The 23,288-nt window shown below is 50.6% G+C and overlaps 1 protein-coding gene across 5 annotated transcripts in view; it reads left to right on the top strand.

The window, feature by feature from the left end:
* CADM3 (cell adhesion molecule 3) overlaps positions 1-20,587 on the top strand; it is a 185,291-nt gene extending 164,704 nt beyond the window's left edge. For 3 of the 5 annotated variants that reach the window (XM_029580329.1, XM_029580326.1, XM_029580327.1), the window contains 3 exons: positions 3,362-3,385; positions 10,128-10,253; positions 12,704-20,587. In XM_029580329.1, coding sequence (XP_029436189.1) covers positions 3,362-3,385; positions 10,128-10,253; positions 12,704-12,822 — 269 coding nt within the window. In that variant the 3' untranslated portion in view covers positions 12,823-20,587. The remainder of the gene's footprint in view (positions 1-3,361; positions 3,386-10,127; positions 10,254-12,703) is intronic. The other 2 variants (XR_003853001.1, XM_029580328.1) reach the window with 2 other exon arrangements.
* Positions 20,588-23,288: the final 2,701 nt, after the last annotated feature.

Raw genomic sequence — 23,288 nt, 5'->3', positions numbered from 1 at the left:
TGTACCTTCTCCATCGCAGTGTTCTCTCCTTTGCTGTATCAGTGTTATCAGTGCAGCTTGCACTACTTTGGTAAATCAGCTCCTTTTCAGTATTATCAATGCAGTGTACAATCCTTTCATAAAAAGCTCCTTTTCAGTGTTATCAGTGCATTGTACACCCTTTTGATAAATCAGTCTCTTCTCATTGTTATCAGTTTAGTAAGCACTTCTTCGTTAAATCAGCATATTTTCAGTGTTCAGTGCAGTGTACACTCCTTTAGTAAATCAGAGCCTTTTCAGTGTTATCGGTGCAGTGCAAGCTGCTGTGGCAAATCAGCTCCCTTTTAGTCTTATCGGTGCAGAGTACTCTCCTTTGATAAATCAGTGCCTCTTCAGTGTTTCAGTGCAGTGTACTCTCCTTTGATAAATGTGTCATTTCACTGTTATCGGTGCAGTGTACTCTCCTTTGATAAATCAGCGCCTTTTTCAATGTTATCACTGCAGTGTACACTCATTTGATAAATCAATGCCTTTTCGGTATGATCAGTGCAATGTACGCTCCTTTGATAAATCAGTCCCTTCGAAGTGTTATCAATGCAGTGAGCAGTTCTTTGTTAAATCAGAGCCTTTTCAGTGTTATTGGTGCAGTGCGCGCTGCTTTGGTAAATCAGCCTCTTTTCAGTGTTATTGGTGCAGTGTACATTCCTTTGATAAATCAGCTCCTTTTCAGTGTTATTGGTGCAGTGCGCGCTGCTTTGGTAAATCAGCCTCTTTTCAGTGTTATTGGTACAGTGTACATTCCTTTGATAAATCAGCCTCTTTTCAGTGTTATTGGTGCAGTGTACATTCCTTTGATAAATCAGCTCCTTTTCAGTGTTATTTGTGCAGTGCGCGCTGCTTTGGTAAATCAGCCTCTTTTCAGTGTTATTGGTACAGTGTACATTCCTTTGATAAATCAGCTCCTTTTCAGTGTTATTGGTGCAGTGCGCGCTGCTTTGATAAATCAGCCTCTTTTCAGTGTTATTGGTGCAGTGTACATTCCTTTGATAAATCAGCTCCTTTTCAGTGTTATTGGTGCAGTGCGCGCTGCTTTGCTAAATCAGCCTCTTTTCAGTGTTATTGGTGCAGTGTACATTCCTTTGATAAATCAGCTCCTTTTCAGTGTTATTGGTGCAGTGCGCGCTGCTTTGGTAAATCAGCCTCTTTTCAGTGTTATTGGTACAGTGTACATTCCTTTGATAAATCAGCCTCTTTTCAGTGTTATTGGTGCAGTGTACATTCCTTTGATAAATCAGCTCCTTTTCAGTGTTATTGGTGCAGTGTGTGCTGCTTTGATAAATCAGCTCCTTTTCAGTGTTATTGGTGCAGTGTACATTCCTTTGATAAATCAGCTCCTTTTCAGTGTTATTGGTGCAGTGTGTGCTGCTTTGATAAATCAGCTCCTTTTCAGTGTTATTGGTGCAGTGTACATTCCTTTGATAAATCAGCTCCTTTTCAGTGTTATTGGTGCAGTGTGCGCTGCTTTGATAAATCAGCCTCTTTTCAGTGTTATTGGTGCAGTGTACATTCCTTTGGTAAATCAGCCTCTTTTCAGTTTTATTGGTGCAGTGTACATTCCTTTGATAAATCAGCCTCTTTTCAGTGTTATTGGTGCAGTGTACATTCCTTTGATAAATCAGCCTCTTTTCAGTGTTATTGGTGCAGTGTACATTCCTTTGATAAATCAGCCTCTTTTCAGTGTTATTGATGCAGTGTACATTCCTTTGATAAATCAGCTCCTTTTCAGTGTTATTGGTGCAGTGTACATTCCTTTGATAAATCAGCTCCTTTTCAGTGTTATTGGTGCAGTGCGCGCTGCTTTGGTAAATCAGCCTCTTTTCAGTGTTATTGATGCAGTGTAGTTCGTTTCGTAAATTAGCTCAGCGCGGCATGGGGTGACTCAACTGGAGGGGCCGAGCGCAAGGCAGAAGTCGCCTAGGGTGCCTACTACCCTTGCACCGGCCGTGAGTGCTGCTGTGGGAAACAGTCTCTTTATATGTTTTGGGTGAATCTGTGTACAGATTGGGAGGGTGAGATGGGAAGTGCAGATTCTCCTATGACTGCTGCTACTGCTGTTTCCTGAACTAACTCATCCATCACGCTTAGGCACTGCCTGCATCCACCATGTGTATGACATCAGTATTATCGGTGCAGTGTACACTCCTTTGGTAAATCAGCGTCTTTTCAGTGTTATCAATGCTGTGTACTTTCCTTTGGTAAATCAGAGACTTTTCAGAGTTACTGGTGCAGTGCGTGCTGCTGTGGTAAATCAGCTCCTTTTCAGAGTTATCGGTGCAATGTACAATCGTTAGGTGAATTACCTTCTTTTCAGGGTTATCGGTGCAGTGTACACTCCTTTGATAAATCAGTGTCTTTTCATTGATATCCGTGCAGTGTACACTTCTTTGGTAAATCAACATCTCTTCTGTGTTATCAGTGCAGTGTACACTGGTAAATCAGCATCTTTTCTGTGTTATCAGTGCAGTGTACATTCCTTTGGTAAATTGGCTCCTTTTCATTATCAGTGCAGTGCGCGTTGCTATGGCAAATCAGCTTTTTTTCAGTGTTATCGGTGCAGTGAGCGTTGCTGTGGTAAAATAGTCTCTTTATATGTTTTGGGTGAATGTGTATTCAGATTGGGAGGATAAAATGGGAAATCCAGGTTCTCCTGCTGCTGCTGCTGCTGCTGTTGTCCCCTGAGCTAACTCATCCATCACGCTTAGGCACTGCCTGCGACCACCTTGTGTATGACATCTGTACGTCAGCGGCGTCTGCCGCTAACACTGTTTTGTTCCCACCTTGCAGTGTGCTTTAATGTCGTCTTCTCACGTCTGGTGTGGGGGCGGGAAGAAGGCTCTGGATTAGCTGACCCCTCCACACTGGGACAAGCCCCAGGGCCACCTCTCTTTCCCTCAGTGGCCCGGGCAGAACTCCCGGTCCCCTTCTGAAACCCCCCATCCTTCGTCCATCCGTCTCCGTCTGTGCTCCGTTTCTCCCTCCCATTTCTCCCACTCCTGGTGCCTCTTTCCTTAATTTGTCTTTCTCTTCCCTCAGTCTTTCTCCCGGTGCATTCTGTGGACGGAGTCTGCCATCCCATGGCCTCCCATTTCTGGCCTATGATGTTCCTTGTTGAGAGCTCAGTTGATCCATGATCCATGCTGTGGGCCCCATCCTAAGCGTTCACCTCTTTTTTTTTTTTTTTTACAAATGTCTCATGGTTTCATTTTGGCTCCCATGCTTCCCTCCACCCTGCCACCCGTTACTCACCTGTCAATTGTCTCCATCTGCCTCGCCGCTCACCACCGTGCGCCCTGCGAACGCTGACCTCCTGCCACGCCTGCAGCTGTTTTGTCACCATCATCACCAGGTATTTCGTTTACGCCTTCCGGTCTGCGTGCGGCCTCCTCCTCCGCTGAGCCCCGTCACCCGCTCTGCCGCGACCTCTCTACCCGAAGGCGGTTGGGGGGGGGGGGGGAGGAGGAACGTCGTGCAGCATTCGGGGCAAGGTGCGCTGCTAGGGGACGTCGTCCTTCGCTGTTCGCGGCGTGGGTAGGGGGCGGGGAAGGTCGCAGTGCCGCGCTCGCCGCAGGGGACATCAAAGGTTTAACAGTGCATGTGCAATTTTGTACGCGAAAATGTTTGGGGCTTGTTTTCCAACAAGTTAACAGTTTAAACGCCAATCCACAGATGACTCTGGAGACCGTGAGACACGGAAAGGACAATCCAATTTCAATTAACAGCGACCTTTTCTGATGCTGTGGCATCAGAGGGCCATCTGGGGTATCTGCCAGGAGCCATTAGAAAGCCATTCAGAACAGCGAAATGCCCAGAAGATTTCAGGTTCTCATTGCCTGGTGATCTTTCAGTAAAAAAAAAAAACCGCCAGGAGATCTGTGCTTTTTTGTTTTGACTTGACATTTCCCTTCTGCTCTTTGAGCTTCCTTATTAAACACATCCAGGACTAGGATCTGGTGGCGAGAGCCTTGGTTTGCAACTATCCATGGATTTTTTTTTTTTCCGTATCTCCTCCCAATTTAGGTTTAGTCCTCAGGGAGGGACCTCAGCCGGGGGGGGGGGGGTCACTTCCCAGGGCTGCTCCTTCAGCCACGGCCCCGGACTCTGCCCACGGCGTGTCGCCGCCACGCGAGGAGCGTGACGCCTCCCTCTCCGCACTGCATCCGTAGCGTCCTCCCCCTGCCCCCACCCCACCCCCGCTTCAGACAACAAGGGGAGCGGAGAACCTGAACCGGGGATCGAAGCCAGGGCCTGCCGCAGAGGCAATGGGCCAGAGGAGGATTTGAGTTTAAAACCAGGACTGACTCAGGGTGCCCTTGGTGACCCCCCCCCTCCCCCTCAGTTGTCAGGTCACCTGGGAGAAAGCCTCGCACAACAAGGAGAGGCTGCGCCAGTCCTGGTTGTAGACCAAATCCCGCCCTCCCTGCACCCAGCCCGCTGCCAGCAGGAGATGAAGCGTCCAGCTGCAGGAATATCAGGAGAACGGCCGTCACATCTGGCCTTTGATTCCAGATGTAGAAGCTCTGCCCGAATGAAATTGCGCATTGCCCAAGGGACGCCCTGATCTGGGGAAGGAGGAGCTGTGGGTGGGGGGAGGGGAGGGGGGAGGTCTTGTAAGGACACGACAGACAGACAGGTTCCTACCACTTTAAAGCCTGCCCTTGGGTCTGACAGCAGGAGGCAGCGCCATTCATCTTCCTCTGCCGAAAGCACGGAGCCTCCTGTGCGACGGCAGACGGCTGCCGCTGGGAATTTTGTGCCAAGGTTAAAATCGCCCCGAAGCATCTCCTCTTTCCCGTCACGCGTGCAGGCGGTGCGCACGCCGCCGTGCGCTTCCAAGGAGCCTGCTGTGCATGCTTCATGTGGTCTGCCGTGAGAAGATCCCTTTAACTCGTACGGTTTCAGGCCGACGCGATATCGGCGTGCGGAAAATGGGCGCTCGGTCACGAGCGTCTGATGCGCGCCGATCGACCCCTCCGGGGCGCCCGGCGCGATACACGCACGGGCTGCCGCGGTAAAAGGGAGGCGCTAGGGGGGAAACTGTGCCCCCGCCCCCCCCCTCACGCCTCCTCGGCAGCGGGCGCCCCAGGAGAGGTGGCTGTCAGCGGGGTAAGAAAAGGGAGGCTCAGTTTCACGAGCATCTGTTTTCCTTAACCTGTGCACAGCCATGGGTTAGGGAAATGGATACTCGTCGATTGAGCGTCCTTTTTCCTGTCCTGACCGCGAGCGCGGTTTTTTTTTTTTTGGACTGTTCTAAATTTTTCAGTTCCTCCGGCTTAATATCGCCCCGATATTAAGTTGGAGGAATTACAGAAAAGCAGTATTTTCTGTTTTTCTGTTCACTTTAGGAGGCTCCCCAAGAATTAACACCTGCTCCGGGGCACGCGTTGATTTTGGAGGGTAAAAATGTGCGCGTCGGGCACCCATTTCTTTTTTTGCATCGGGGGTGACAGCTATTCTCCGAGGACAAGCAGGATGGTGGCCCTCGCAGATAGGTGACATCATCAGATGGAGCCCGGCACGGAAAACCTTTGTCAACGTTTCTAGAAGCGTTGACCAGCACACTGACCCTTCCCAGCAATGCCGCTAGCCGCACGTCCACGCGAGGTCCCCCTTCAGTCTCTCTTTTTCCGCGGTGCAGTTGCCTCGCGGTTTGTGGAGCTCTGCTTCGTTCTCTTTTTTTCTGCTCATTTTGGGATTTTGTTTTTCCCGTTCCATCGACGGGTCCTCCTTCGCGGTCGGTGCCTCTCCTTGGAGCCGGTAGGTAAAAAAATTTTTTTCCTCAATTTTCGTGGGCGGTTCCCGGAGTCCCACTTCTCGGTGGCCCCCCCGGTCATCGACCGTGCTGCAGGTGTTTTTCATGGCGTCGTCCGGCTTTCGTCGGTGCCTTCCAGTGCCCACGGACCATGTCCATCACAGATCTGCATGAGGTTTGCATCCTCTGCCTGGGGGCCTCGCACAATGTCCAAGGGGGTCAGCTGTGTGATCAGATGACACACACACACACCCCCCCCCCCCCCAAGGGCCATCGTGCTCTTCTCGATAAATGGAGAAACTTTTCGGTTCTAAAAAGTCCGCTCTGTCAACACCCGCGTCGGAGTCCCCGACACCTGAGGGTTGAGGGGAGCCGCTCGATACGCTCCCCCTTGCCGCTCCCCCGGTGACGTCGTCCAAAGACCAGGGGAACGGTGATCGGTCCTCCATGATCTCACTGGTTTCCAGGACTTCGGGATCCTCTGCTTAGCTAGCGCCGGGGAAAGACCGGGCCGAGTACCCTGGGAGATCTCATAAGCATTGACACTGGTCGCCATTGATGCATGGCTCCGGTTCCAGTGCGGTGCTGGCAGCTGCCATACTGCCACCGAAGCAACCCCGTGGTATGGAGGCTCCATTCTCTGATAAACCCGGGAGTCCCAGGCATTTCCCACTGACATCAGTTCCAGGCACTGTGCCTCCTCGGCGAACCGAGGAAACACCGGTGACGCCTGGTCCCCCCTCCCTCATTCCTGGCCTCACCGGACTTTCAGGAGGAGCTGGACTGCAGGATGCAGAGCACCGTGCTCCGAGCTCTGCGGAGCATTGGGCCGCCTCCGCTTCCCATGCTGGTGCCGAAGCCTCCGTCGTCTATTTTGGCACCCTTGCTCAAGCGTCTGGATGTCCTTGGCGCCTCCCAACACAGCCGGTGCCCGAGGTGTCCCAGCAGCCACCAATGCCTCCATCAGGAGCGATCCCCATCATTGGGTCCGAGGAGGAGGAAGATGCAGCCGGTGCAGTGGCCCTGAAGCCTCCGTTCCCCAAGCCTTTACCCGGGCCTTCCGCGGCCTTCGATTCCTCCATTACCAGCGGGACCACCGATTTCCGCGGTGCCTTCAAGGCCAGAGATTTCCTCAGGCATCGCCCTTGCAGGTCCTGCGATGGCCTCAGTGAAGAAGAAGGCCCTTATGACCCGTGGGGAAACGACCGTTCAGAGTCTTCGTTCGAAATCTCGGCTGACCCCCCTCTCCAAGGCTTCCCCTCTGGTGGAAGGACATCGCTCTCCCCCAGAAGACCTCTCCTCTGCGGGATTTGTTAGGGTCATGGCCAAAGCCATCCCCTTCCAGCTTCTAATGGAGGCGGATGCTCGACATAAGATGTTGGAGGTACTCCAATTTGTCAACACTTCTAAGGAAATAGTGGCTGTCTCCAATCATGACATCTTTAAGAAGCTTCTCCTGAGAATGTGGGAACATCCTCTCTCCATCTCTCCAGTGAATAGGATGGCGGATGCCACCTACATGATGCAGTAAGCTTTAGGGTTTGAGAGGCGTCATCTCCCTCACCAGTTGTGGAGTCTGCTCTTAAAAAGACCAAGCGCTCCCGCACCCATGCTTTTGCCCCTCCGGGGAGGGTCATAGGGAATTGGATGCTTTGGGTAGGAAGGTTTTCCAGGCTGCTATGCTCATTGGCCGTATTGCCTCCTACCAGTTGTACATGACCCAGTACAACCGAAACCTGTGGAAACAGGTCCAGGAGCTTGCAGATAGCCTCCCCCAGCAGCAACAGGAGTCGCCTTCTGCCGTTGTCTAGTTGGGTCTGGAAGCTGGGAAACACGAGGTGAGGTCCACCTACAACGTTTTTGAGACAGCAGCCAGGGTGGCCACCGTGAGCATTGACGGCTGTAGGATGGCCTGGTTACAGGCTTCCGGCCTCCGGCCAGAGGTAGAGGAGAAGCTGGCTGACCTCCCAAGTGCGGGTGATTAACCTTTTTGGGGATAAGGTCAGAGATGCGACAGCTTAGTTGAAGGATCACCACAAAACCCTCCAACAACTCTCTGCTTGTGCTTCAGACCCACCATTCTCTGCCAGGAAATCTTCCAGGCCCAGCTGCAGGAAGTCCTTTTATCGACAGCGGAAATATAAGAACATAAGAACATGCCATACTGGGTCAGACCAAGGGTCCATCAAGCCCAGCATCCTGTTTCCAACAGTGGCCAATCCAGGCCATAAGAACCTGGCAATTACCCGAAAACTAAGTCTATTCCATGTAACCATTGCTAGTAATAGCAGAGGCTATCCCCCCCCACCTCTCAGACTCGCACACCCTGTGCTAGCTCTAGGGGCTGTTCCGTCAGCAGCGTGCACCTACGCCCCAGCCAGTCCCCCAACCGGCCCCAGCTATGGGCTTTTGACTGGCGGCGAGGAAGCATGGGTCAGCAGGACATACCTCCAGCACTGGAACCCCAGTGGGAAGCAAACTTCTTTACTTCACCCACCACTGGGAAACCATCACTTCGGACCAATGGTTCCTCACCATAGTTCGTCTCAATTTCAGAAGGATTCCAGAGAACTCTCCCCCAAGTCCATTGTGGGGTTCGTCCGCCCAGCAGGTCATACTTCGGACAGAACTATCCGCACTTCTCATGGCAGGAGCGGTGGAGCCCGTTCCTCAGCAGAGCCGAGGGTTCTGTTCCAGGTATTTCCTCATACCAAAGAGGACTGGGGGTTTGCTCCCTATTCTCAACCTCAGGGCATTGACAAATTTCTCGCAAGAGAAAAGTTCAAGATGGTTTCTCTGGGCAATCTGATTCCCCTCCTCAAAAGATGAGACTGGCTCTGCTCCCTCGGTCTCAAGGATGCCTGCATCCACATTGCCATGTTCCCTGGGCACAGAAAGTATCTGCGCTTCGTAGTGGGGAAGGCTCACTACCAGTACAGGGCACTGCCTTTTGGTCTGGCCTCAGCCCCTCGAGTCTTCACCAAGTGCCTGGCAGAGGTGGCCGCTCATCTCAGGCGCCACATCCTGACTTGGTTGTCCGCCCAAATCAGGACTTATTTGTGTGACAACCGGTCCCAGAGAGCCCAGAGGGCTTAACGAATCACCCAAAGTTCTAGGAAGTTTATCTGGCAGAGAGCTTCCAGAGTAGTCCAGTGACCTTGCATGCTGAGGCCGTCCACATGGTCAACAGGATAGTGCCTTTGGCCAATCTGTCCTCTTCAATCTCTTCCAGGTTTAAACCTCTTCCTGCCTAAGGCCCCCGGTTGGAACCAGGCCATCTCCCTGCTGACCAACAGCACTGCAGTTGTTTTTGTGCCCAATGGCACCTTGTTCGGTAATTGTTGGTCTTAGTTGTGGCTGGGAGCAGCCTGGAGCTTGGTATTCACCCACGTGTGAGGACTACCATCCTGCTTGTCCTAGGAGAAAGCGCAGTTACTTACCTGAAACAGGTGTTCTCCTAGGACGTTAGTCCTCAGGTAACCCACCCACCACCCCAAGGAGTTGGGTCGTCTTGTGTTTTGTTATTTTCGCCCTTACTTTTTGCTTTGTTACAGGGGCACCTTTTGTTGACGTGCGGATAGTGGCATTCTGGGCATGCTCAGTGTGCCAGTCAGAGCTTCTAGAAACTTTGACAAAAATTTTTCGTGCCGGGCTCCGTCTGTTGATGTCACCCATCTGTGAGGACTAACATCCTGCTGTCCTAGGAGAACACCTGTTACAGGTAAGCAGCTGTGCTATAGCCTCATCAACATGAATTTACATGTGACGAGCGCTGTTAGCTACGTGCAAGATTGGGCTCGCTGACCCCCCATTTTGCATCGGGGTTATGAGCCATGTGCTGTCCACAGCGCACGGTATTGCATCGGCCTGTTTGTATGAAAGGTGCATGAAATGTCTATCCCTCCCCCACACTATCTCCACTCCAGGCCCTCCCGAAACATTTCATCCCTCCTTTGAAGCAGTAAGATGCCCGTGAGGCTGTGGCCCCTGCTGCCAGTGCTGCCTTGGAGGAGGGGCCGTGTGAGGAAGGATGCTAGAGAGGGCGGAGAGGAGCACCTCAGGGGCTCGCCCAGCCAGACTCTGCTCCCAGCGACTCGCCACAGAGTTTTAACCTTAAAAAGAAAGGAAAATGTGTAAAGGAAACATGTTACAGAATGTCAGAGGCGTTGTATTAACCTTTCTCTCCCTCCTTTTTTCCCTCTCTCTGTCACCTTCTGCCTCTTCGGTCTTTTATCATCCCTCCCTCTTTTTCTGCCCTCCCTCGCTTTTTTCCTCTTCTCCTCTCACCCCTTTCCTTCCTGTCTTCCTTGCATCTCTCGCTCTCTCCCGGTCTCGCTAGATCCCAGCCCAGTTCCGTCCACATCCACCATTGACCATGCCGTTATCGGATGCGTTGTGGCTGTGATTGTCTTCCTCTTGCTCTGCCTCATCATTGTCCTGGGACGTTACCTGATACGACACAAAGGTGAGGCCGGGCCTATGCTGGTGTCGGGTGCACCAGGGGCAATGCCCGGCGCCGGCACTGAGGTGCAGAGGGGGCGCCGCACCGGCACTGGTAGACTGGGCTTGAGATGACCCTGCTGAGGTGCACAGACGCACAGTCCTAGGCCAGAGAGAACCTGCCGAGTTACCGGCACCTTGGCACTGGTTTTGGAGCACCCTTTGGGTCCCCTGCCCTCTCTGCTGCCCAGGCTGCCACCTTCACTGCCCTGACGAGATATCTAAGGGTAAAATGAAATGGTTTTCATTACCCAAGGGGAGTGAGAAAAGTGGAATCATTGGATGGGTGATATGTGTCAGCCTGCGCTTCTAGACTGTTCAAAGCCTCCAAGGGTGGGGGCGGGAATGGAGCTGGGGGTAGGGGGATACCTAAATTGTAATTCACGACCTTCCAGAAAAAAACAAAACACAGGGCAGCTTCAGCTGAGATTAACTGACCCTCCAGACAATAGTGGGCTGTCTCCTGGAATGCTTGCTTTATTTTGAAGTAGTCAAGCTACAGATAATAAAATAAACCATTCCAGTCTGGAGCATTAGCGGGATTAACTTAATAAAATGTGTAATTGCAGATTCCTGATAGTGCAGGCAAAATTGCAAATGGCTGGCCCAGTTCCGTCTGAGTGAAAAAGAGCATGAACAGCCTTAGACTATGAAAGTGCCACTGGTGTCAGTCTCCATAGGAGTATCTGACCTGGGGGTCTGATCATTGCTCCCCAGCAGTTTCCAGTCCACGCGGTTAATTCTCAGACTCTGTCCCAGCCCGTTCACGATTCCAGGGTTCTTTCCGTTGACCCGGAGAAGCATGGCCCTGTCAGGTGCAGACTTATTGAGCCCGGAGGTGATGGCTGCCCAGGCCGATAACGCCCAGAAAGAAAAGCTGGGACGAGTGTCCTCAGGCCTGACTCTTCCCTAGCCTCCCACCGCCAGCCTCCCCAAGGAGGCTAGCGGTGTCAAGGTGTCACAGAAATAGTCGCTCTTTTTGCCTTCTACAGTTTGGGACCAACCTCACAGGCAGGAAGTTCTTCCCAATGTGAAACGTCATCTTCCTCGCTATAGTGTAAGCTCATCATGTATTGCCTCTACCCTGAGCGGAGACAGAGAAGTGCTGATCATCCCCACTCTTGCTATTACCCCTCACTTTTTGTATTTGAAGGTTGCTGTCGAGTCCACCTTCAGTCTCCCCTTTCCAGGCTGAATACACCTGACTCCTTCGCTCTCCCCTCGTAGAGTCAGCAGAGACGGTGTTTGGGTAGGGCACCATTTTCACAAGGGGCGCCACCAGCCCGGAGGGACAAACCCGAGCCATTCCCTGCGGTGTGTGCAAGCGTAGCCGAGCAGGGTTCCTTTAGCAGTCCTACACGTAATGCTACGGGCTTTACAGACCCAGACCTGAACCAGGCCCCATTGAGAGGAACAGTGAGAGTTCATTCCCACCGCTGCCACCATTCCTTCTCATTTGTGCCAGCTCTGTGAGCAAAATTCACAGGCTGGCATTTCCTGTATGGGGGAAATGCTGGCGAGGGGTTAAGAGGTTGGGTGAGGATGCTAAGGGTGGGGGGGATAAGGTATTATAAAGGGCCAGATGCTGGGAGAGAAGGGGGACCCGTTCCCGCTGCTCATTTGTAGAGAAAGCTTGCATACGCTCTCATCCCTGCTAATCTACGCCTCGAATCATTTGATGAGGGCAGCATTGCCAACAGTTTTCACCTAGGGTGCCATTGCCCTAGAGTCGGCCCCGAGAGGCACATGATCTCCTCCAGAGGCATCTTCCACATCTCTCACACAGTGTGGGGCACCCAGAGCTGGTCACAGTATTCCAGCCGCGACCTTAGCAGGGTTGAGTAGAGGGGGAGACGTTGCTGCACGTGCTTGAAATAAGGTAGTGCGTGCATCGTGCCAGCCCGATTGGATGCATAGAAGTAAAGGTCAACAAACGAGATGCAGCTAGGACCTTTTTATGGGAGTGGCAGTGCCCCGGGATGAGTTTGAGAGAGCCATGTGCCCTTCTCTATTTTGTTCTGACCTGAAGAAGGCCTCGGCGACAGCTTGTTTGTTGCCATTTTCTCTGTGTGGCTTACACATCTTTCAAATGTACTTGTGGTCAAGTGGGCTATGATGACGATTAACAAATCCCCAGCATGTCGTCAGAGAGGGCTGAGCCAGGCCTGATTTTACTGCTGTTGACCTCTATGGACCCGTAGCTCCAGTTTCTCTAAGGACTACAAGGCCATGCACGCAAAACCAGACCTGGCGTAGGCTGTTCCTGGCGTAGGCTGTGATGTAATCAGTAGGCGCTGGTATTCTGTTAAATGAGCCGAAATTCAGCTTTGCAGGCTTATTACTACTTTAATTTACAAAGCGTTAACCATGAGGGTAATGGTGATGTCAAAGTTTTGTCTGTCTGTCCGCTCTCAGGCACCTACCTGACCCACGAGGCCAAGGGCGCAGACGACGCACCGGACGCAGACACGGCGATCATCAACGCAGAGGCCAGCCAAGCCGGCGGGGATGATAAGAAGGAGTATTTCATCTAAGAGCCCGCTATTATTCACGCAGGGGGAGGAAAAAAAAAAGTGATTGATTTAATACGAAATAAATCGAGTTAAGAATAACAGCAGGCGTTCGGAGAACAGATTTGGAATCCTCAGCCCAGGTTTATCTCACAGCAATCCAAATCCCAACCAAAATGGAAGTTCATCTTTCTCTCACTCTCTCTCTCTCTCTCTCGCTTTCTTTGGCAATGGCGCTCTTCTCTTCTGCTATCTCATGGTCTCTTCTACTTCATCTCCAATATTTTATCCCTGTGTTTCACTTTTTCTCTGCTGTGCAGTCTTTGTCTGTCCCTCTGTTCTGCTGTCTGCCTTTTGTGCATCCTCTGTCTCATGCTGCAGTTTCTCTCTGCATGTCTGTCTCTCTCTCTCTCTGTGGTCTCTTTCTAATGCTTTTTTTTTCTGCTCTCATGCTGTCTCTTTGCCACGCTCTCATATGCTTTCTCTTGCGCACTCTTTTGCCACCGCCTTTGGCTCTCGCGCGCCTTCATGCTCTCTCTGTATTTCACTCATGCTCCTGCCGCTCACTCTTTCTCCTCTCCCTTTCCCCCTCGCTTATGCTCTCTTGCCATCGCTCTCACGCTCCTCTGTCTCTCTCTCTCTCTCTCTCTCTTCCTCTCTTTTGCAGTGGGAATGCCGCCGGCACGGTGCTGAGGACACCCGGGGCGGGGAGGAGCTGGGCTCGCGTGTCCGAGCCGAACTTGTACAAAGAAACATTATTCCTTAATAAAAGAGGAAAAACTAATTTAAAAAGAACAAAAAAAAAAAGTTACAAAAGTTATGCCTGCTAGTAATAATCTACATATCTTCCGCTGAAAACACACTCGCACTAAAGAAACACGCGCAGAATACAATTGTGAGTTTTAACTTTATTTTCTGGTGTACAAACAGAGCAGAGTTCTTTTTTTTTTTTCTAATTATTGTTTGGAATGTTAAAAGGATGAGAAAGGGGTAGGGGGCTATTTAAAATGACCAATTTCTTTGTTTATAATTGCTTTGGGGAATCTGTTTCGATTTTTTATTTTATTTTTGTGACTGCATCCAAGGATAAAATCAGTTTGTTAAGGATTTTAAGGTGTGTGTGTGTCTTGGTGGTGAAGGGGTGGGGGGAGGGGGGGAAGTGGGGTGCTGCTGGTCGTTGTGGGGGAGGGGAAGACAATTTGGGGGTGCTGTAACCTATCGCAGCACCTGAAAAAGTTCCATGCAGCCACCTCTGGGGGAGGGGGATCCAGCAAGGGCAGCAGCTAATTTCAGCCCCTGGACTTTGCCGTGTGATAACCCTAACGAACGAGTAGAATGGGGTACAGAGAGGTCAGATGGCTTGTTCCAGGTCCTGCAGAATGCAGTGGCAGAGCCGGGATTAGAAGCGAAGGCACAGGGAAGCTAAAGTCGCTCGCCTGAGGTGATGACAGGTTAGTGGCACAGCTGGGATTAGAGCTCAGGTAAAGAGAGATTATGTGTCCAAGATTTAAATTCAAGAGTTCCGACTTGGGGGCTTTGCCCTCATATCAGTAGGCCATCCCTCCCCCACCCAACTACCTAGTATAAGCCGTACACTCTAGCAAGTTTACACCTTTCAACTCTATCATTCTGGGACTATCCCTGACCCTTCAGTAGGGGGATGGACCCCTGATTTCTGGGTAGCAGTTGTAAAAGGATTGCAGTCAGTGTTACTATGTGTTGAGGCCATGACAGACATGCCTTCTGCTGGTCCCATCTTCTAGCTTCCCTTCCCCCTCAAGAGATAATTAAAAGCATGCCAGCACCACCATGGTTTCCATAGCATCCTTCCCACCCAGTCAGGACCCCCCGGACACTGGTTTGAAAAGTGTCACCCAGAAAAGGCATGCATGACGGTGAGACCTGAGCCATTGAAGCATTAGGACAGGGCAACAGATAAAAGAGCTACAGGACCATCCCATGTACCCATTCTCCCTTTCTATTGCATTACCATAGACCCTATTAATCTCTTGTTTTACACCTTGCTTCCCCACCACTGAGAAGCCTCTCTGTTGGTCCTAGGCTTTCTTGAATTTTGCTATCATTTTACTCCCACCACCTCCAGTCAGAAGGCCATTCCATGCATCCTCCCCCCTTTCTATATAAAGGGAATTAGATATGGCTTAGGCGTTTAAGGGTGTCCAGGGTCCCCACACTCTGTTCAGTGACAGATAGTCAAACCAGTGTGGATTGAATTTGGACTACCTCTGAACTGGGCTGAGATGGGTTGGATTTGGCCTGAATCAGACGAGCTTGGCTCACTTACAATCCTAAGCTGATTCAGTTCGTATTCCTGCCTTTTTTTCCAAACACACCAACCCAGGACAAAGGTGGCTACCAGAGATCTTGTTGCTGTAAAGTCACCGTCAAAACCTGCAGGATGGTGGGAGAGTGACTTAGATGAGACCTCTTTCTCCCATCAGGCAGTTCCCATGACAGGCTGAGGCTAGTGAAGATGAACTAAACCGGCCCATTCTATGAGGGCCAGGTGAGATCAGGTAAAGAAAACACATGCAAACACTTAAGCCAATCAAATTGAAGTCTCCTTTCCCTAGTCTGAAAGGCTTGGAGAGGAAGCATGGTGTCTCTGAAACTTGCCTTCTTGCAGGGATGCTGGTTGGCTTGTGGTTTGGAGCTTTGTTCAGTGAGTTCATGGAGATCATTAGAAGTTTCAGTTCTTAACCGTTCTTGGGAAGAAAATTGAACCGGTACTCGTAGAGCGACCAATTGGCTTCATTTTTTCTAGACAAGTTGATCCAGTCCTGGTTTACCATCGTTGCAAGTCTGGGTTCATTGGAAAGAAATCAGAAATCTATGCAAGTGACGGAGGCAAAACCCAGGATTGGATCATTCTGTCCTGAGAAAAAAAAAGGAGCTAGCTGGTACCAACATTCAAGTGTGCAACATTTCAAACATATACTGGGCGAGCCATGGGAAGGAGGCCATTGAAAGTTATCATTGTGTATGAATCTTGGGACGATGATATTGGGAAGTTATTATTGGGAAGGAACCCTGGGAAGTTATCATTGGGAAGGAATCTTGGGACGATGATATTGGGAAGGAGCCCTGGGAAGTTATCATTGGGAAGGAATCTTGGGACGATGATATTGGGAAGGATCCCTGGGAAGTTATCGTTGGGAAGGAATCTTGGGACGATGATATTGGGAAGGAGCCCTGGGAAGTTATCATTGAGAAGGAATCTTGGGATGATGATATTGGGAAGGAACCCTGGGAAGTTATCATTGGGAAGGAATCTTGGGACGATGATATTGGGAAGGAGCCATGGGGCACATCACTAGGAAGGAACCCTGGGAAGTTATCATTGGGAAGGAATCTTGGGACGATGATATTGGGAAGTTATTATTGGGAAGGAGCCATGGGGCACATCACTAGGAAGGAACCCTGGGAAGTTATCATTGGGTAGGAGCCCCTGGAAGTTAGAAGAAAAGAGCCAAGGAAGTCCTCAACGGAAAGCAGCTCTGGGATATATATGTCTCTAACTTTATGCACGTTACGAATTGTCTGCATACTTTTAGGTGGCTGAAAATCCATTTAAGTGCATTCAGCCCTTACATAATTATTTATTTTTGTGCTTATGTTGAAGCTTCTGAAACTGGAGTCCTAAGAATTTAGGAGGGGAGAGCTGTCTAAACTATATCTAAGGTGGATGGAGGTGAGATGCTGGCACTGGTTTTGGCGCGCACTCAGTTTGTGCAGGATCCAGAAAGACTCACTTGAGATGCGCCAGGTTCCAGGGCAACATTTGAGGGGAAGGTCCCAGATAGGATTGAGGGGGGGACACCACTTTGGGTGAATTTACCTTCTTAGTGTTTGGGAAGAGCCGCAGGAAGTTATCGGGGGGAAGGAGCTCTGGGAGGTTATGAATGGGAAGCGGGCCTTGGAAGGCAACCGAACCTTGTACTTGGGGCAAAATTCAACTTTATCTTGAGGAGAAGGCCCAGTTTAACCAGGTAGTGCCGTTTCCTGAAACATTATGCTTCTCAGTGACTTAACGAAACAGCCAGCAGGCCTTTGGCCTCATCCTTTCCTTCTCCTCCAATACTTAACATTCTCTGTCCACCAATAAGGAACCGAGTCACAGGCTATCACCCCGGTGAATGCTATCACAAGTGTTCGGACAGCTACACTCAACCTAAAACCACATTAGGGGGTCTGTTTAACATTTCTTTAAACAAACTGCCTCTCACAGGTAACATAAGCAGCATTTGGGATGTTTGACCATTAGCAGTTGCTTTAAGTCTTGCTGTCCATCAATGAGGAGAATGGATTCCATTGTTAACTCATGGCCCTTGGCACTCTAGGGTTGCAGAAGCCCTACTCTTGCACCCAAGAGCAGTGAGAAAACTTTTTTATTGAATGGGGAAACCATTCATGCATTCCCTGGGGGGGGGGATGATTTGTACTAAATGCCCAGTGGCTTGTCTCTATGGAAATCACCGGAAGCAGCCAGATCGGCCAGTCAGAGGGTTGCGCTGCTAATCCAAATTGGCTTTCCCTGTGTATGGTTGAAATATCGCACAATGCGCTCTGGGTACAGTTTTCTTTCCAAAGAGTTCCCTGAGCTCCCTCTGGGAGCGGCCATCTTTGCATGATGGCGTCCCACGGACGGTCTCCAGTCAGCTCGTACCATTCGCAGGACGGCAACACGGGAGGTGAACTGGGCTGCTTCATTTCAAAAATGAAATGTTTACGTTGGCGGCGCATTTGGCTGCCCTACCCTTTCCTCCATGCCATAGAGGCTAGAGCTTAGGGGAAAGAGCAGGAGAATAAGAAGTTTCAATTCTCAGGGTGGGTGCCTTACAGTGAAGATCAGGACCAAGTTACCAGGAAGAATCACATGGAGGGCTCTCTGGGTCAGAAAAGTGGCCACAAGTAGGGCATAATTCAAAAGCTACAGGGATGACCAACTGTGAGCAAAATGAAAGCTGTAGCTAGCCCAGGTTGCCATCTCACTCCAGGTCAACCAAACAGGCTTCTCCAGTCCCGGCTGTGCCCTATTACATGCATGGATTCGCAGGTCTGATTTTTCACTGTCGATTTCAGCCACTGTATACAAATCCGTAAGTACCAGTGGTTCAGATTCAGTGGTGGTTGAGTCTGTTCAGGTTGACTCGGGTGAGGTGGTAACCTTTTGACTAGCTCTCCACATTGAAATATGATGAAGTATGTTTGCTAGGCATTGGGTTGCCTCATCACCCAGTCAATCCAAACAGATTGATCCACTCCTGGTTTTTGCCCCCTTACCGGCATTGGCAAACTACCAAGTCCATGCCGGCAATGGGGCAAAAGCAGGACCGGATCAGCATGTGGTAACCCTACTCTGAATAGCGCTCAACTAACTCCAGTCCAGCAGGGAGACTCAGAGCAGGTCCCGGGAGCTGTAAAATCAGGACTGGCTCTGACTCTCCCTCCTGGCTGGAGTTCGTTAAGCGACGTACCCCTCTGTGATGCTATCTGCCCCATCGTATTACTTATTCCATCCCTGTCACTTTGGTTTTTTGGGTCAGAGCTGAATACATTTGGTAGGATATTTGGTCAGATTTGCAAACTGCATGAAAAGTGGGGATTCTGCAGAAGTTCCCAGAATGCAGCCTGGATGCTTGTGGAGTGCAGGTCTTTGGCAGAGATGCCAAGTGATCCAGGTCAAGGAGGGAGCACTTGGGTCGGTCCTGGATGTCTGACATCCCCCATCCTGTTGCAGTCTGGTCCCCCAGTGCTGATTGGCAATGGATAGAAGCAGGGACCTCATATCCCACTGGGACAGAAGTTCAAAATCCAGGACGACTTCTTCCTTGAACTGGGTCACCTGGCTGCTTGGCTTTGGGTTATCAGAGTCTCTGAGTCAAGAGCCACCATTTCCTGTTACATTTTAGAGCAGTGATGGCGAACTCCAGGCCTCGAGTGCCACAAGCAGGCCAGGATTTCAGGGTATCCGCAATGAATATGCATGAGAAAGATTTGCATGCACTGCCTCCGTTGTATGCAGATCTACCTCATGCATATTCATTGTGGATATCCTGAAAACCTGGCCTGCTTGTGGCACTCGAGGACTGGAGTTCGCCATCCCTGATGTAGAGTCACCTGAGGGTAAGGTTTGCCCTATGGCTCCTTGTCAGTAGGGAGAGCTTGAGCCAGTCCTGCTTTTACAAATCCGTGCATTCGCCAGGACTGACGCAGCCTCTCCCTGGGCTCTGGAATAATCCCACTTGAAGGTGCCAGACGGCTCCAGGTCATCCGGGACAGCCTGAAATGGTCCTGGTTTTACCCCCTTGGCAGCAACGGACCTTAGAACAAAGGAGATGGGGTGGAGAGAGGGATAAATCCAGGACCGGCTCAGCCTGTTCCTGCTGACCCCGAGCCATCTCATCAGGACAGTCTATTGAAAAGACCTAAAAAGATGCAGAGGGGGCTCGTTATATTTATCCAAATAGATGAGGGGGATGCTATTTTGGTATGAAAAAGGACTCAGTAGCCATAGTTTTGAAATTGTTCTGTGGGCAGAGAGAAAGCAGGATGGGGAAAAAAACGGGGCGGCCGGGAGGAGGGGAAGGTGAGAGAGAGAGAGATGATTTGCAGAACTGGCGTGATTTTATCCTTGGAAGCTCTGTCCCTCCAATGCTCACCGGGGATATGCAGTGTTCTTGTATATAACATATGTACGTAAAGGACAATGCTAACTGTACTTAGGAGGGGAGGGGTCCCAGATCTTGCTATATAAGAGAGGAAGGGACCCTGCTCTTGGAATCGAGCAAGGAAGAGGGTCCCAGCAGTTGAAATGTACGAGGGGAGGGATCCTAACTCTTGTATCTAGCATGTTTCCATGAAGGGAGGGTGGTCCCGGTGGTTGGTATCTTGGAAGAGAGTCTCAGCACATATTTACCAGGGGAAGGCTAACATCTCTGTGTGCAGGAGAGAAGGGGTTCCTATCTATGTAGTTGGGGAAGGGTCCTAACTCTTTGTATCAAGGAGGACAGAGGTCCCAGCTCTTTGTATGTGCAAAGGGAGGGGGTCCCGGTCATTAAGGGGGGCCCTAACTGCATCGCAATGGGCCTACTTTTGAGGGTGTGCCCAAGAGCTCGATTTTCACGTACAAGGTAACCACGCGTGCGTCGTTTCGCCCATTTAGAAACGACGGGCAGAGGTTACGCTTGCTGTCGGCCTGCTGGTTGCACACGGGAAATGTTTGAAAATTAAAGTTACATGGATAGATTCCTACCATGCCTGCCCACCCTTCCCATACAGCCAAATTTAAGCACGTTATGACCTTGTGCACTTACCCCTAGGTGGCTGAATATCCATTTCGGTGCATTCAGCCACTCTACATGGGTAACTCCTTATTTTTATGCATGTAACCAAACTTCTGGAAATGTGCCCCCTGAGTATTTGGGAAGGGGAGAGGCGTGTATCTACCCTTTATATCAAGGATGATAGGGGGTGCCAGCTCTGTATCTGGATGGAGGTGAGATGCTAGCGCTACTTCCGGGACACGCCCGGTTTGTGCAAGACCCAGAAACGAGTCCCTTGCGATAACGCCCCAGCACCCGATGTGCCAGGTTACAGGGCGGCACTGGAGGAGGGAAGGTCCTGGTCCAGGTTGGGAAGGGGAGGACACTACCTTGGGTGAATGTTTGGGGTCTGTGTTTCACATTACCCTCCTAATGTTTGGAATCCTCAGATTGAGGTTGTATATTGCTATCTATAAATAAACGTCTACGTGTATAAAACCCTTCACGGCCCAGGAATAGTCATGTCTGTGCAATGTTTCCATTGTTTGTGCCTCCGGATGTGCCATCCCCGCACAGGGGGAAGCAGTAAAGCCTTCTGGGATACGTACTCTTGCCTTGGAGCCTGAGCAGTTTGTGTGAGAGAGAACCCGAGCGCAGCAAACGGATATTAGGGGCCGCCCATCAAGGGCCAGATTTACAAAGGGGTCACTTCCATTCTGTGCCTATGCGGGAAAACACAGTAACTAGCAAGAATGGGTAAATCTGATCGCACCTCCTGCTTTCTGCCACAGTGTCACATGCATCTTGTTACAGAGTCACATGAACCCCTCTCCCCTCACCACAGTCTGAGGCACCTTCTCCAATCCACGCCCCTCACCACACTTAAAGACATCCCACCCTCTCCGCTCCCCTTATATCCATGTACACCCTCTTCTACTCCACAACCCTTACCAGGGTGCAAGGTACCTCCTCCCCTACACAATCCCTCACCACCGAGTCTGAGGCCCCCCCTCCCTTCCACTCCCCTCACCACCGAGTGACATGCGTTCCATGCCCGAATCACAAGAGTCTAATGCAGCCCCCCCCCTTCCCTTTACTGCCTTTTCTACAGAGCCCACATGCGACCCCCTCCCCTCCATTCCCCTTCTGTATCTCTCTCCCACCACAATTTCCAGCTTCTCTCCATCGCTTTCTCTCCCTCTCTGGGAGCTTTCTCCCTGTTCCATTTCACCCCCACCCTCCCAGCGTGGTCCTCTGCCCCTGCCACCCTTCACAGCGGACCTCTGGTAGAGCAGTCTATTTGGGGGGGGGGAGGGGAGGGTCTGTTACTGTGGGTGCGGAGGCGAAGGGAAAGTTCTGACCCTGCTCCAGGGAGTGGGCACTGTCACCTTACAATGGGGAAATTGACTGTAACCCAGCTCCTTCATCTGGTCTTGGGTGGAGGGATAGATTACCATATTTTTGGGTGAATCCGGGACATTTATTCCCTGTGGTACAGTTGATTGGGGGGGGGGGGGCGGGAAGGGGGACATGGCAGTCTGAGTGGGAGAAGTGCAGTCTTGGGAGGGAAAAAAGAGGTCACAGGGCAGAGTGAGTGAAAAGCCAGGGACAATTATGATCTACTCTCCAAAGACACTGTTTGCTAGTACCTCAAAACTAGTTTAGACCCATTAAAAAGTCTCAGGATTGGTGGATATTTCCTGCGTATAAGGAATTATTCCCCAGAAAAAGCTAAAATCAGGCAACGGTATGTAAATGCAATGGTAGGTGATACATCCACGTCCTGAGACTTTGAATTGGGTGCCAGGATAATAAATTTACACTGATTAGCTAATCAATATTCTCGATCAGACAATGGTTTCTAGGCTGTGGTCTCGCTCGTCTTCTTATTTTTCCTCTTTCAGTTTTGTCACTTTCTTTCTGCAGTGGACGTTTTAATGCTTTCACGTCCCTCCTTTTTCCAGCTTCCCTCCCTTTCTCCTTTACCTATTCTTCCTGCTTGCTCTCCTCTCCCTCTCTATCCTCTGTCTTCTCTTTTCCATTCCCCTCCCTCCTGTGTTATCCCCTTTTCCAAACTCCAGTGCTCTCTCTCTCTTCCATTTCTGCTACATTCTTCCCCAGCACTCTCTCCTCATACTTCTCTCCTCCCATTCCTGATCCTCCCATCCCTAGCCAAAAGGAGTAGATGTCAAAACTGTCTCTTCCCAGCCGCCCTGTGGATCTCATGGCTCCCTCTCCCCATCCATGGCTTCCTCTTCCATCCCTTCCCTCCTTGGCCCTGATGACTCCCTCTCCTCACAACACCCCCTTCCCCACTAGTGGACCTCATAGTTCTTCACACTCCTTCTTATCCTACTACCAACAAACCTCATGACTCATGAAATACAGAAAAACAGCTGGGGATGGCAGAAGCATGGAGTGAGGAAGGGACTGAGCTAGTGCATGCTTATAGGCCCTACCTCCTCCACAAGGAGGTGTAGTCAAAAAATACAAGCTAACTCAGTTCCTCCCTTGTTGCCTACTTTTGCTGCCTAAAACCAACAGCTACAGCTCCCATGTGCTGCTGGAATCACATCTGCTCCAATGGCAGGCATGCTGAGGTCCACAGGGGTTGAGCAGTAGTGCTAAGACACACAGTTGGGGTAGGGGGGGGTAAAGAGAGAGAATGATGAGAAAGAGGGGTTTGGGTGTTTTTTGGTGGGATCTGAGGGAGGAAGCATGGACCCAGGATGTGCTGTGAGGATGGGAGAAGCATGCAAGGGAGGGGAGGCCTCAGTAGCCAGGGTTGCATGGAAACCAGCTTCTCGGGGCTTTCTGTAGGCCTGTATGGTGTGGTTGCACCAGACTAAAGACAACACTGGCAAAAGGGACAAAAATTGGGGCCAAAGGCAGAAGGGGACATTAGTTGAAAACTGGGACGCCCTTGATGGCTACGCTATATTCCAGCTCCAAGGCGTACATAGGAACTGTGATGCTATTTTGTCTTCCCCACGTGTCAAGCTGCATGACTCTACAGTCACCTACTCTCGTTCAGAGTCCTCTATGAAACACCCTGATTCGTAAACTTTGTAAGTATTCAAAATACGAACTAGAAAACCGAGATTATTGGAGGATAAAATGGAGACAGAAATAACTGGAACACAGCCTCAGAACTGTGTCAGATGAACCTTGTGTTGATACATGTTTCTAAAAAAGAAGATGATC

The sequence above is a fragment of the Rhinatrema bivittatum genome, chromosome 16 (assembly GCF_901001135.1).
Source record: "Rhinatrema bivittatum chromosome 16, aRhiBiv1.1, whole genome shotgun sequence".
In the NCBI taxonomy this organism is placed as follows: Eukaryota; Metazoa; Chordata; class Amphibia; order Gymnophiona; family Rhinatrematidae; genus Rhinatrema; species Rhinatrema bivittatum.
The sequence above is the reverse complement of the archived record's forward strand: the minus strand, read 5'-3'. Positions and strand labels throughout refer to the sequence as shown.